We start from the raw sequence: 14,810 nt of genomic DNA, 5'->3' as shown, positions 1-14,810 counted from the left end.
GGCCTTGCTTCCAAAACTGTGTCTTCTATTGCAAGAGACTGATACCCTGCACTAGAAGTAACAAAGGACATCCATCTTCAGCAATATGCAAACTAAACAGTCCCAAAAATCCTCTAAACAACACTCTTGAAAGTGATGGAGAAAATTATTTTAACATTTTTAAAGTCAAAGCACAGCTTACAAAATGTAAGAGAAATTCTCCAAAGCCAAAAATGATGACAAATCACGAATCCAGAGAGGTAGAATCCAGTGAATGCTAAAGCAAAAGTTTCCTGGAGAGTACCTAACAATCCATGGTTACCTAGAGTTTTGGTTTTAATGGCACATTTATGGGGAAAAGAAAATGCAGTGGTCGCCGGACACGGTGGCTCACGCCTGTAATCCCAGCACTTTGGGAGGCCGAGGTGGGCAGATCACGAGGTCAGGAGATCAAGACCATTCTGGCTAACACGGTGAAACCCCGTCTCTACTAAAAATACAAGAAATTAGCCGGGCGAGGTGGCCGGCGCCTGTAGTCCCAGCTACTCGGGAGGCTGAGGCAGGAGAATGGCATGAACCTTGCAGTGAGCCAAGATCACGCCACTGCACTCCAGCCTGGGCGACAGAGCGAGACTCCGACTCAAAAAAAAAAAAAGAGAAAAAGAAAAAAGAAAATGCAGTGGACAGCCCTGAAAAAAGTCCCAGCCTTGCATTTATCAGTCTTGGCTCCAAGTACAATAAAACACAATCTGCTTTAGGGGGAAAAGCTGAGAGTTTAGTTTAAGATGTTCTCTAATAGATGGTGAGCCTGGCAAAAATTAAACAAACTCTCTCCTCACATTCTCTGAAAGGAATATACCCTATACCCAGAGTTAAAAATCTTCTTGGAGATATCCTAAAGGGATTCTAAGCTCATAATCCTAAATCAAAGAACACAAATGGAGAAAGGTAGGAGGTAGTAATGCCATGTATTGAGAATTTTATTATTTCAATCTGGGATATGGGGGATGAACAGATTCCCACCATGAACGAGTGTAAAAGGCATGAATACATTAATCTTTATGATCCTATGGCAGATACAGGTGGCAAGGCTTTCAGTGCCCAAGAGAGGAAAAAACAAGGATATTTCTAAGAACATACATAGTTCTGGGCATAGTATAGTGCCCTCATTAAGGAAGCATAACAACTTTCAAAAATGATAAATAAAAATAAAAACACATTTAAGATTATTGTAATAAGTCTACAAAACACCAAAGTCAAAGAGATTTTTTAATACGCAAAAAGAGAAGGCCACTACAATGACAAGGCAATTAGACAACTGGCTTCTCAGCAGCAAAAAATGAATCCAGAAGACAGTGGAATAATAGCAGCAACGTATTGGTGGGAAACAACTGTTTTGACTTGGAATTTTTCAATTAATAATGCCATCTTTTTAAAATAAGCAAAAAAAACAATTATTTCACCTATATGTGAAATTCTAAAAAGTCAAACTCATAGAGGTAGAGAGTATAATGGGCTTTACCAGAGGTGGAAGGGGTGTGGGGGGAATGGGGACGTGTTAGTCAGAGGGTACAAAGTTTCAGTCAGACAGGAGGAAAAAGTTTTTGAGATCTATCTTACAGCATGATGACTAGAGTAAACAATTATGTATTATGTACTTCAAAATTCCTAAAAGAGACTTTAAATGTTCTCACCAAAAAAAAAAAAGGGGGGGGGGTATGTGGATGATGGGTATGTTGATTAGCTTGATTTAATCATTCCACAATCTATACACTTATTAAAACACTGCATTTTACCCCATAATTATTACAATTGTTACTTTTCAATTAAGAACTTAAAATTGTGTGTGTGTACACATTTAGTTTTATTATAACAATGCAACTTGTACACTTTTAATGTTTAAAACTGAGCATCATCTTTCCTTTCCAGTGAAACAAAAAGAAAATTTAAAAATAAATAAGAACAAAATTAAAATAGAGAATGTCAATTCCAGATAAGATCCTACAGGTTCTGCTGATTCTCCTGTTGAGTGGCAGGGCTCAAATCATCATTAGGAGATAATTTATTTTAAAAGTGTCATCTTAAACTGCAAGGATGTCTGTCAAATACCAAAAGGCATTTAATAATCAAACTCCCAAAGATCAAGGATAAAGAAAGAATCCTGGCCAGGTGCAGCAGCTCATATGTGTAATCTCAGCGTTTTGGGAGACTGAGGCAGGAGGATCACTTGAGCCCAGCAGTTCAAGGCTGCAGTGAGCCATGAGCCATGATTGTGCCACTACACTCCAGCCTAAGTGACAAAGCAAGACCCTGTCTAAAAAATATATGTGTATGTGTGTGTGTCTGTGTGTGTGTATGTGTGTGTGTCCTAAAAGCAGGAAGAGCAAAGAAACAAATAACATATAATGTAGCTCCAACAGCAGACTTGTCAGTGGAAATCTTAAAGGCTGAGAGAGAGTGGCATGACAAATTTAAAGTACTGAATGAAAAAAAAACTTACACTAGAATAGTGTATCTGGTGAAAATATCTTTCAACCATGAAGGAGAAAGACTTTCCTAGAAAAAACAAAGCTGGCTAGGTGTGGTGGCTCACACCTGTAATCCCAGCACTTTGGGAGGCCAAGGCAGGCAGATCACTTGAGGTCCGGAGTTTGAGACCAGCCTGTCCAACATGTCTCTACTAAAAATACAAAAATTAGCTGGGTGTGTTGGTGGGCACCTGTAATCCCAACTACTCAGGAGGCTGAGTCAGGAGAATCATTTGAACCCGGGAGGCAGAGGTTGCAGTGAGCTGAGACTGTGCCACTGCACTCCAGCCTGGGCAACAGAGTGAGACTCCATCTCAAAAAAAAAAAAAGAAAAGAAAAACCAAAGCTGTGAAATTTCATCAACACCAGGCCTGTCCTACAAGAAATGCTAAAGGGAGTTCTTCAATCTGGAAAAAAAAAAGGACGTCAATGAACAGTAAGAAATTATCTGGTAATTTCTTTTTTTTTTTTTTGAGACGGAGTCTCGCTCCATTGCCCAGGCTGGAGTGCAGTGGCACCACCTCTGCTCACTGCAAGCTCTGCCTCCCAGGTTCACCCCATTCTCCTGCCCCAGCCTCCTGAGTAGCTGGGACTACTCAGCTACCACCACGCCCGGCTAATTTTTTGTATTTTTAGTAGAGACGGGGTTTCACCATGTTACCAGGATGGTCTCGATCTCCTGACCTCGTGATCTGTCCACCTCGGCCTCCCAAAGTGCTGGGATTACAGGCGTGAGCCACTGCGCCCAGCACATGGTAATTTCTTATACAAAACTCACTGGCAATAGTAAGTACACAGAATATTATAACACTGTAATTGTGGTGTGTAAACTATTCTTAAGTAGAAATAATAAATGATGAATCCATCAAAAATAAAAACTATAACAACTTTTCAAGACATCAACAAAGAGATAAAATAAAAAGTCAGAAAGTGGAGGGACAATGTTAATGTAAAGTTTTTATGAGTTTTTTTTTTTTTGCTTGTTAGTTTGCTTGTTGTCTGTGCAATGAGTGTTAAGTTGTCATCCGTTTAAAATAATAGATTATCAGATGGTATTTGCAAGTCTCAGGGTAACCTCAAATCAAAAAACATATAACAAATAAACAAAAAATAAAAACAAGAAATTAAATCATACCACCAGAGAAAATCATCTTCGCTAAAAGGAAAACAGAAAGGAAGGAAAGAAGGACGAGAAGACCACAAAACAACCAGAAACCAAATAACAATATGGCAGGAGTAAGTCATTACTAATTAATAATAACCTGAATGTAAATGGACTAAACATTCCAATGAAATGACACAGAGTGGCTGAATGGATATAAAACAAAATAAAATAAGACTCAATAATCTGTTGCCTACAAGAAACACACTTCACCTATAAAGATACACATAGACTAAAAATGAAGGAATGGAAAAAGATATTCCATGCCAATGGAAACCAAAGAAAGAGCAGGAGTAGCTATATTTATATCAGACAAAATATATTTCAAGACAAAAATTGTAAGAAGAGACAAAGAAACTCACTATATAATGATAAAGGGGTCAATTCAGCAAAAGGATATGACAATTTTAAATATATATGCACTCAACAGTGGGCTACCCAGATATATAAAGCAAATATTATTAGAGCTAAAGACACAGATAAACCTCAATACAATAATAGCTGGAGACTTCAACCCCCCACTTTCAGCATAGGATAGATCTTCCAGACAGAAAGTCATCAAAGAAACATCAGGCTTAATCTCCACTATAGAATACATGGATCTAATAGATATGTACAGAGCATTTCATCCAAGGGCTACAGAATACATATTCCTCTCCTCAGCATGTGGATCATTCTCAAGGATAAACTGTATGTTAGGTCATAAAACAAGTCTAAACACATTCCATAAAAGTTGAAATAATACCAAGCATCTTCTCTGACCACATGGAATAAAACTAGAAATCAATAACAATAATAATTTTGGAAACTATACAAACATGTGGAAATTAAACAACATGCTCCTGAATGACTAGTAGGTCAATGAAAAAATTAAGAAGGAGATTGAAAATTTTCTTCAAACAAATTATAATGGAAACACAACATACAAAAACCTATGGGATACAGCAAAAGCAGTGCTAAGAGGGAAATTCATAGCTATATGTGCATACATCAAAACAGAACAACTTCAAATAATTAACCTAACAGTACATCTTTTTTTCTTTTGAGACATAATTTTGCTCTTGTTGCCCAGGCTGGAGTGCAATGGCACAGTCTCAGCTCACTGCAACCTCTGCCTCCCAGGTTCAAGTGATTCTCCTGTCTCAGCCTCCCAAGTAGCAAGATTACAGGCACATGCCACCAGGCCCAGCTAATTTTTGTATTTTTAGTACAGACACGGTTTCACCATGTTGGCCAGGCTGGTCTCAAACTCCTGACCTCAGGTGATCCACCCACCCAGCCTCCCAAAGTGCTAGGATTACAGGCATGAGCCACTGCGCCCAGCGAATGCATCTTAAAGAACTACAAAAGCAAGAGCAAACCAAACTGAAAATTAGTAGAAGAAAGGAAATAAAAATCAGAACACAACTAAATGACATTGAAATGAAAAAAAAAAAAAACAAAAGATCAACAAAATGAAAAGCTGGCTTTTAAAAAAGATAAAAGAAATTAATAAACCTTTAGCCAGACTAACTAAGAAAAAGAGAAGAACCAGCTGGCACAGTGGCTCACGCCTGTAATCCCAGGACTTTGGGAGGCCGAGATGGATGGATCACGAGGTCAGGAGATTGAGACCATCCTGGCTAGCACGGTGAAACCCCGTCTCTACTAAAAATACAAAAAATTAGCCGGGCGTGGTGGCACATGCCTGTAGTCCCAGTGCTACCCAGGAGGCTGAAGCAGGAGAATCACTTAAACCCAGGAGGCGGAGGTTGCAGTGAGCCAAGATCGCGCCACTACACTGCAGCCTGGGTGACAGAGCGAGACTCCATCTCAAAAAAACAAAAAACAAAAAAGAAAAAGAGAAGAACCAAATAAATAAAATCAAAGATGAAAAAGGAGACATTACAACTGATAGTGCAGAAATTCAAAGGACCATTAGTGAGGCTATCATGAGCAACTATAGACCAATAAATTGGAAAATCCAGAGGAAATTATAAATTCCTAGATACATACAACCTACTAAGATGAAACCATGAAGAAATCCAAAACCTGAACAGACCATTAACAAGTAATGACATGGAAGCCATCATAAACAGTCTCCCAGTAAAAAGAAAAAAAAAAAAAAATGTCTGAGAGCCAATGGCTTCACAGCTGAATTTTACCAAACATTTAAGGAATAACTAATACCAGTCCTACTCAAACTATTCCAAAGAATACAGAAGGAGAGAATACTGCCAAATGCATTCTGTGAGGCCAGTATTAACCTGATACCAAAGCCAAAGACACTTCAAAAAAAGAAAACTACAGGCCAGTATCTCTGATGAATATTGATGCAAAAAATCCTGAACAAAATACCAGCAAACCAAATTCAACATTACATTTAAAAGATCATTCATCATGATCGACTAGAATTTATCCGAGGGATGCAAGGATGGTTCAACATATGCAAATCAATCAATGTGATACATCATACTAACAGAATGAAAGATAAAAACCATATCATTTCAATTCATGCTATAAAAGCATATAATAAAAGTCAACATTCCTTTACGATTAAAAACTTCTCAAAAACTGGGTATGGAAGGAACACACTTCAACACAATAAAAGCCATATGTGACAGACCCACAGCTAGTATCATACTGAATGGGGAAAAACTGAAAGCCTTTTCTTTAAGAGCTAAAACAAGACAAGGATGCCCACATTCACCACTGTTACTCAACATAATACTGGAAGTCCTAGCTAGAGCAATCAGACAACAGAAAGAAATAACAGGCATCCACATTGGAAAAGAAGAAGTCAAATTATCCTTGTTTGCAGATTATATGATCTTATGTTTGGAAAAACCTAAAGACCCCACACAAAAACTATTACTACTGATAAACAAATTCAGTAAAGTTGCAGGATACAAAATCAACATACAAAAATCAGTAGCATTTCTAAATGCCAACAATGAACAATCTGAAGAAAAAATAAAAAAGTAATCCCATTTACAAAAGCCACAAATAAAATTAAATACTTAGGAATTAACTGAACCAAAGAAGTGAAGCATCTCTACAATGAAAACTATAAAACATTGATGAAATAAATTGAAGAGGACACAAAAGAGTGGAAAGATACTCCATGTTTATGAATTGGAAGACTCAATATTGTTAAAAATGTCCATACTACCCAAAGCAATCTACAGATTCAATTCAATGCCTATCAAAATGCCAATGGCATTCTTCACAGAAATTTTTTTTAAAATCCTAAAATTTTTATGAAACCACAAAAGACCCAGAAAGCCAACGCTAACCTGAGCAAAAAGAATAAAACTGGAAGAATCACATTACCTGATTTCAAATTCTACTACAAAGATATGGTAACCAAAACAGCATGTATTGGCATAAAAACAGACACATAGACCAATGGAACAGAATAGAGAACCGAGAAACAAATCCATACATCTACAGTGAACGCATTTTCAATAAAGCTGCTAAGAACATACACGGGGGCCAGGAGCAGTGGCTCACACCTGTAATCCCAGCCCTTTTGGAGGCCGAGGTGAGCAAATCACTTGAGGTCAGGAGTTTAAGACCAGCCTGGCCAACATGGTGAAACCCCATTTCTACTAAAAATACAAAAATTAGCCAGGCATGGCTATAATCCCACACGCTTATAATCTCAACTACTCAGGAGGCTGAGGCATGAGAATTGCTTGAACCCAGGACCCAGAGGTTGCAGTGAGCCAAGATCACACCACTGCACCACTGCACTCCAGGCTGAGCAAAAGAGCGAGACTGCATCTCAAAAAAAAAAAAAAAGAAAAAAAGAAAAAACACAATAGATGAAATAGAACAGCAGAAAAATATGGCAAACACATTATATCTCTTTTTTAATAATAATTTTTTAAATTGTTCAAGGAATCTGCCCACCTTGACCACCCAAAATGCTAGGATTGCAGGTGTGAGCCACCACCCCTGGCCAACACATTATATCTCTATTCAGTGTTGCTAATGACAAGATCTAATTCCTTTTTATGGCTGAATAGTGCTCCATTGGGTATATGTACCACATTTTCTCTATCCGTTCCTCTGTTGATGGATACTTAGGTTGCTTTCAAATTTTGGCTATTGTGAATAATACTCCAACAAACATGGGAGAGCAGATATCTCTTCAATATCCTGATTTTCAATGGATGGAGCTGGGAAAACTGGATATCCATAAGCATAAGACTGAAACTAGACCCCTATCTCTCACCATATACAAAAATCAACAAAAATGAACTAAATATTTACATTTGAGACCTCAAAATATGGCCGGGTGCAGTGGCTCATGCTTGTAATCCCAGCAGAGGATTTGGGAGGCCAAGGCGGTGGATCACCTGAGGTCAGGAGTTCGAGGTCAGCCTGGCCAACATGGTGAAACCCTATCTCTACTAAAAATACAAAAAAAAATTAGCCAGGCATGGTGGCGGACACCTGTAATCCCAGCTACTCGGGATGCTGAGGCAGGAGAATCACTTGAACCCCTGAGGCAGAGGTTGCAGTGAGCCGAGATCGCGCCATTGCACTCCAGCCTGGGCAACAAGGGCAAAACTCCAACAAAAAAAAAAAAAAACCCTCAAAATATAAAACTACTATAACAAAACATTGGGGAAACTCTCCAGGACTTTGATCTGGGTAAAGATTTCTTGAGTAATAATCCACAAGCACAGGTAACTAAAGCAAAAGTGGACAAATGGGATCACATCAAGTTAAAAAGCTTCAACACAGCAAAGGAAACATCAGCAAACTGAAGAGAATGAAAGAAATTATCTGCAAACTACTCATCTGACAAGGGATTCATAGCCAGAATACATAAGAAGCTCAAACAACTCTATAGGAAAAAAAATCTAATAATCCAATATAAAAATGGGCAAAATAACTGAATAAATATTTCTCAAAAGAAGACATACAAATAGCAAACAGCTATGTGAAAAGGTGCTCAACATCACTGATCATCAGACAAATGCAAATCAAAACTACAATGAGATATCTTACCCCAGTTAAAATGGCTTTTATCTAAAAGACAGGAAATAACAAATGCTGGCAAGGATTTGGAGTAAACGGAACCCTCGTACACTACTGGTGGGAATGTAAACTCGTAAAAACCACTACGGAGAATAGTTTGGAGGTTCTGCAAAAATCTAAAAATAGAGCTACCATGTGATCCAGCAATCTCACTGCCACGTACATAATCAAAAGAAAGAAAAGCAGAATATCGAAGACATATCTGTGCTCCCATGTTTATTGGAGTTTTATTCACAATAGCCAAGATTTGGAAGCAACCTAACTATCTATCAACAGATGAATGGATAAAGAAAATGTGGTACATATACACAATGGAGTACTATTCAGCTGTAAAAAAGAATAAGACCCTGTCATTAGCAACAACATGGATGGAACTGGAGGTAATTATGTTAAGTGGAATAAGTCAGGCACAAAAAAACAAACTTCTCATGTTCTCACTTACTTATGGCAGCTAAAAATTAAAACAATTGAACATATGGAGAGAGTAGAAGGATGGTTACCAGAAGCTGGGAAGGGTAGTGAGGGTGGGGGCAAATAGAAATGGTTAATAGGTACAAAAAAAATAGAAAAAATGAATTAAAATCTAGTATTCGATAGCAGAACCGGGTGACTATAGTCAATAATAATTTAATTGTACAATTTAAAATAACTAAAAGAGTATAATTGGATTGTTTGTAACACAAAGGATAAATGCTTGAGAGGATGGACACCCCATTTACCATGATGTGATTACTACGTATTGCAGGCCTGTATCAAAGTATCTCATATAACCCATAAATATATATACCTACTATGTACCCACAAAAATTAAAGTTCACTTATCAAAGCAAAATTTTCATTTCTAATTTCTATCAGAAATGAAAGAACTTTTTAGAACCACGTAGGAAGGGTGGGGAAAGAGCAGTGAGTATGAGTTAAAGCTCTTTTTCATATATTCCTGGACAATCTTAGAAGGGACATTTAGACGTAAGCTACTTATAAAAGTAAGCAAACAGTTTTTGAAATTGTGTTTTGGCTTTTCTTTTCTTAACCAAGATAAAAGCAATTACCGCCATTGGGTCCCACGAGCACATCCAAGGAACCTTCCCCTACAGACCCAAAGACATCCCCCCATCCCCCAACCCCCCAACCCCCCAACCCCGCAACCCCCCAACCCCGCAACCCCCCACCTCCCCACCTCCCCACCTCCTCACCTCGCTCTTGCTCTAATTGATCCAATCATCTCTAGGCCACGCCCACCGCAGAGCACTGTCGGGAGGCGGGGCCTATATTGACACATCCTGGTGCGCCCAGGTCACCTGACGTCCCACGTTATTAGTCATCGGACGTGCATCCGGGTCTGCGCCAGGAAGGCCCAAGATTCCATCACGCGAGGCTCTCTCAGCAGCACCGACTGCGGTCTCCGGCAGGCGCCCCTGGAGCTCCCAGGACTCGCCCCGCGTCGCGCGGTCCTTCGCCCCATTCCGCCCCAACCCGCCTCGCCTAGCACCGACACCTGTTACCTCAAAGAGGACTTCGCCGCCTGCGCTCCCCACGTCCTCTGCTAGGCCCAAGAGCGCCGTCCGCAGCGCCGTCGAGGCTATGGGCAGCCGGCCCCGCAGCCCCAGCGCCTTCCCTGCGCCCTGGTGGGGACAGCAGCCAGGAGGACCCGGCCCTGCCAAGCGCATCCGATTGGAGGAGCCCGCGGGCCCCGAACCCCGCGTGGCGCCCAGCCTGGAAGACCCGGCGGGGACCCCGGCCGTGGGCGCGCTCACCGCCGTAGTGGTCCTGGCCGCGGGCTGTGCCCTGCGTGTGCCCCTGGACGACGTCGACCTTGTGCTGGAGCTCCCGCCAACGTCGATCCTGCGAGTGTCTCTCGATGGACACACCCTCATCCTGATCCCCGAGGTCCTCCTGAGCTCCGTCGACGAACGCTCAGGAGCGCAGGGCGACTCGTCTGCCGGCCTGGAAGTGGACGTTTTCCTGGGCGCTCTCAGGGAGGACGTCGTCGTCGAGCAGGAAGTCTTCTGCGCATCTGTCCCAGAGATCGCCGCCCAGGAAGAGGCCTACGAGGAGGACGCGGACCTCGAGTTCCCGGAGCTCCGGAGGGACTCCGCAGCCAGCTCAGCCGCTGGGCTCTACTCCTCCGCTAGAAGTATGTTCAGCCCCTACCGGGAGGGCCCCATCCCAGAACCCTGTGCTCTGGCCCCCAACCCCAGTTCAGAGAGACACTCTCCACGCCCCATCTTCGACCCGGAGTTCCACCTTCTGGAGCCTGTCCCCAGCTCACCTCTCCAACCTCTACCTCCCTCTCCGCGCGTGGTGAGTCCAGGTCCCCACGCGCACCCGCCGCTCCCGAAACGCCCTCCGTGCAAGGCCCGCAGACGACTGTTCCAGGAATGAACTGCTTCCCACAATCCCTTGCCACTGGCAGCGGGTTCTTGTGGATCCTCCAAGACTCACTGTGAGGACTTGCCACCGCCCGGAAATGCAGCACCTTCATTTGTCGACAGTGGGCAGTTGGATTACTGTTGTTTGGGTAGGTTGGTTGGTTGGCTGGCTGGCTGGTTGGTTTTTTGGCAGAATTCCTTGGTAAGTGGCAGGCAAGGACATGAAAAAAGAAAAGCAGATTCTGGCAAGCACCTTTACCAAGAAGAGTAGACCACATATAACCAGTCATGGATTTTCAGATCCCTTGCCTTTGCTGCAGGAGCTGTTACTTCTGCCTTTGTCACCTTCAGCCAACTGTATCCTCGGTTTCACCCCTATTCTTGCTTAAAGCTCCCTTCAGTTTTCTTTAAAATTCCCCCCTTTTTTTTATCACCTCCATACACCTATCCCTTCTCTCCAATCCAGATCATTGTCTTTCCTTCTTTTTGCAGTTACGAATTTACTTATACGATTTCTCCCAACATCCTCTGAGGTGCTTCTGATCACTGATTTTATTTTCCGCTTGCTCTCCTTAACTCCTTTTCCTGGACCTGGACAATCAAGATAAATGCATATTAGATTAGATAGTAAACAAACAACATTCAAATGTAATGAATGCACTGGACATTTTGGAAGTGTTTCTGCAAATAAGAATTTAAGGGCTGGGCGCGATGGCTCACGCCTGTAATCCCAGCACTTTGGGAGGCCGAGGCGAGTGGATCACCTGCAGTCAGGAGTTCGAGACTAGCCTGGCCAACATGGCGAAACCCCGTCTCTACTAAAAATATGAAAATTAGCCGGGCATGGTGGTGTGTGCCTGTAATCCCAGCTACTAGCAGGGATGAGGCAGGAAGATCGCTTGAACCTGGGAGGCAGAGGTTGCAGTGAGCCGAGATCGTGCCATTGCACTCCAGCCTGAGCAACAGAGTGAGACTCCATCTCAAAAAAAAAAAAAAGAAAGAAAACGAAAAAACAATTTAAAAATTAGTGAAAGCAATATTTAATGAGGGAAAGTAGGAAGCTGTGACACTTTAATTCCAGCAGCAGCTTGTACAATGACATATTCTATGTACTTTAACCAATGGGTATTCCTGAATTTCAGGGCAGTGTGGGCTTCACCTTGATTTCCTCTCGGGGGTACTCACTCACCTTCACTGCATGGACATTTGGTCTAATTTATTTTTGAGAGTTTTTTTCATGCTCTTGAGTCCGTCACCCTGAATTGGCAGTCATTCTTAGTACTATTTCCTTGATGTCTTTTTAACTATAAAGGAAAGAAAATATTACAGATAATGTTGTCATATCCTTTGATCCCCACTCTTCTCCCCCTTTCCCAGGGGATTCACATCATGACACAAAGTTGGTGGATATCATTCTAGTCAATATATGAAAGCTACATATACATATATATGTATAGATATAAATAAGCAATGTTTATGTTGTTTTCTGGACAATTAAATTTACATAACTACCTCATATTCTCCAGTTTATTTTTTTCTCAACTTTATTTTCGAGATGACATAAATATGTGTAGTTAATTTCTTCTAAAGATTCCAGTATCCATCATATGATTGTGATATTTTATTTGTTCTTTATTTCTTTATTTGTTTATTTATTGGAGACAGGGTCTCATTCTATCAACCTGGATGGAGTGCAGTGGCATGATTGAGTGGACTTGAACTCCTGGGCTCAAGAGATCCTTTGCCTCAGCCTCCCAAGTAACTGGGACTACAGGTGTGCACTCCCACACCCACCTAAAATTTTTAAATTTTTTTTTTTTAGAGATGGAGTCTCACTATGTTGCCCAGGCTGGTCTCAAACTCCTGGCCTCAAGCAGTCCTCCTGACACAGCCTCCAAAAGTGCTGGAATTACAGGAGTGAGCTGCCACACCTGGCCTCAGATTTATTTTTATTTCTTTTTTGTTTTGGGGGGTTTTTTTAGGTACAAGGTCTCTCTCCATCACCCAGGTTGGAGTGTAATGGCACAATCATAGCTCACTACAGCTTTGAACTCCTAGGCTCAAGCAGTCCTCTCACCTCAGCCTCCCAAGTGGCAGGGACTACAGGCACAAACCATGATACCCAGATAATTTTTTAATTTTTTGTGGAGAGGGAGTCTTGCTCGGTTGCCCAGGCTTGTCTTGAACTCCTAGGCTCAAGCAATCCTCCTGCCTCCCAAAATGCTGGGATTACAGGCATGAGCCACTGCACCTAGCCTCGGATTTCTTAAATATGACACCGAAAGCACAATCCTTAAAGAAATAATGTGATGACGGGCCTCATCCAAATGAAGAACTTTTGTTCTCCAAAGACAATGTTAAAATGAAAAGATAAGCCACAGATGGAAAAAACATATATTCACAAGGCAAATATCTAATAAAGGACTTGTATGTCCAGAATAACACTTTCAAAATTGAGTAAGAAAACACTTTAAAAGAAGGCAATAAAATCAAGACACTCAAAAATACAACCTTCACAATGACTAGCATCAAATTAAAATTATTAAATATATGAATGTGCAGCAAAATGTGACCCATAAACAGGAGTAAAAATAGTTGATAAAGTTCTTTATATTTTTTTATATTAGCCCTTTATCAGATGTGTGGTTTGCACATATTTTCTCCTAATCTGTGGGTTGTCTCCTCATTCTCTTGTTTCCTTTGCTGTGCAGAAGCTTTTTAGTTTGATTCAATCCCGTTTGTTTATTTTTGCTTTTCTTGCCTGTGCTTTGGGGGTCATATCCAAGAAATCTTTGCCTACACCAATGTCATGGAGCTTTCCCCCTCTGTTTTCTTCTAGCCGTTTTACAATCTGGGGTCTTATATTTAAGTCTTTAACCTATTTTGAGTTAATTTTTTTCTTTTATTAAAAAATCTAATCATATTTTCTATGCCAAATTTACTGCCCAATCTTTTTTTTTTTTTTTTTTTTTTGAGATGTAGTCTCACTCTGTCACCCAGGCTGGGGTGCAGTGATGCAATCTCAGCTCACTGCAACCTCTGCCTCCTGGGGTCAAGCAATCCTGCCACCTCAGCCTCCCAAGTAGCTGAGATTACAGATGCAAGCCACCATGCCCAGCTAATTTTCATATTTTTTGTAGAGACAAGGTTTCACTCTGTTACCCAAGCTGGTCTTGAACTCCTGAGCTCAAGCAATCCACTCACCTCAGCCTCCCAAAGTGCTGGGATTGCAGGCATGAGACACCCTGCCCAGCCAAGTTAATTTTTTTATGTGGTGTGAAATAAGGATCCAATGTCATTCCTCTGCTTGTGGATAAACAGTTTTGTATCTGCACTCCCATGTTCACTGCAGCATTATTATGAGTAGCTAAGATATGGAGCCAACCTATGTGTTTATCATCATATAAATGGATAAAGAAAATGTGGTATATATACACGATGGAATACTATTCAGCCTTAAATAAGGAGATTCTGTCATTTGTGACAACATTAAGAACCTGAAGGACATTGTGATGAGTGAAATAAGCCAGGCCCAGAAGGACAAATACCATAAGATTCCACTTATGTGCAGAATCTAGAACAGTTGAACTCATAAAAGTAGAGTAGAACAATGATTACCAGAGGCTGGAGGAGGAGGGTGGATGGCAAAAAGAAAGATGTTGATCAAAGGGTACAAAGTTTCAGTTAGACAAGAGCAATAAGCTTTAGTGATCAATTGCACAGAAAGGTGACTATAATAAA

General features: G+C 41.1%; 1 protein-coding gene across 1 annotated transcript; it reads left to right on the top strand.

Annotated features, from left to right (window-relative positions):
• Positions 1-10,002: 10,002 nt before the first annotated feature.
• On the top strand, positions 10,003-12,585 carry PRR23A (proline rich 23A). The gene has a single exon (XM_054482565.2). It carries the CDS (start codon positions 10,282-10,284, stop codon positions 11,080-11,082), a length of 801 nt encoding a protein of 266 aa, XP_054338540.1. The 5' UTR covers positions 10,003-10,281; the 3' UTR covers positions 11,083-12,585.
• Positions 12,586-14,810: the final 2,225 nt, after the last annotated feature.

This window comes from Pongo pygmaeus, chromosome 2, assembly GCF_028885625.2.
Source record: "Pongo pygmaeus isolate AG05252 chromosome 2, NHGRI_mPonPyg2-v2.0_pri, whole genome shotgun sequence".
NCBI lineage: Eukaryota > Metazoa > Chordata > Mammalia > Primates > Hominidae > Pongo > Pongo pygmaeus.
Note: the sequence above shows the minus strand (reverse complement) of the source record. Positions and strands in the feature narration are given on the sequence as shown.

Excerpts from the sequence above, each read along its gene's own strand:
- PRR23A (XM_054482565.2), top strand. The coding sequence starts at position 10,282 with ATGGGCAGCCGGCCCCGCAGCCCCAGCGCCTTCCCTGCGCCCTGGTGG.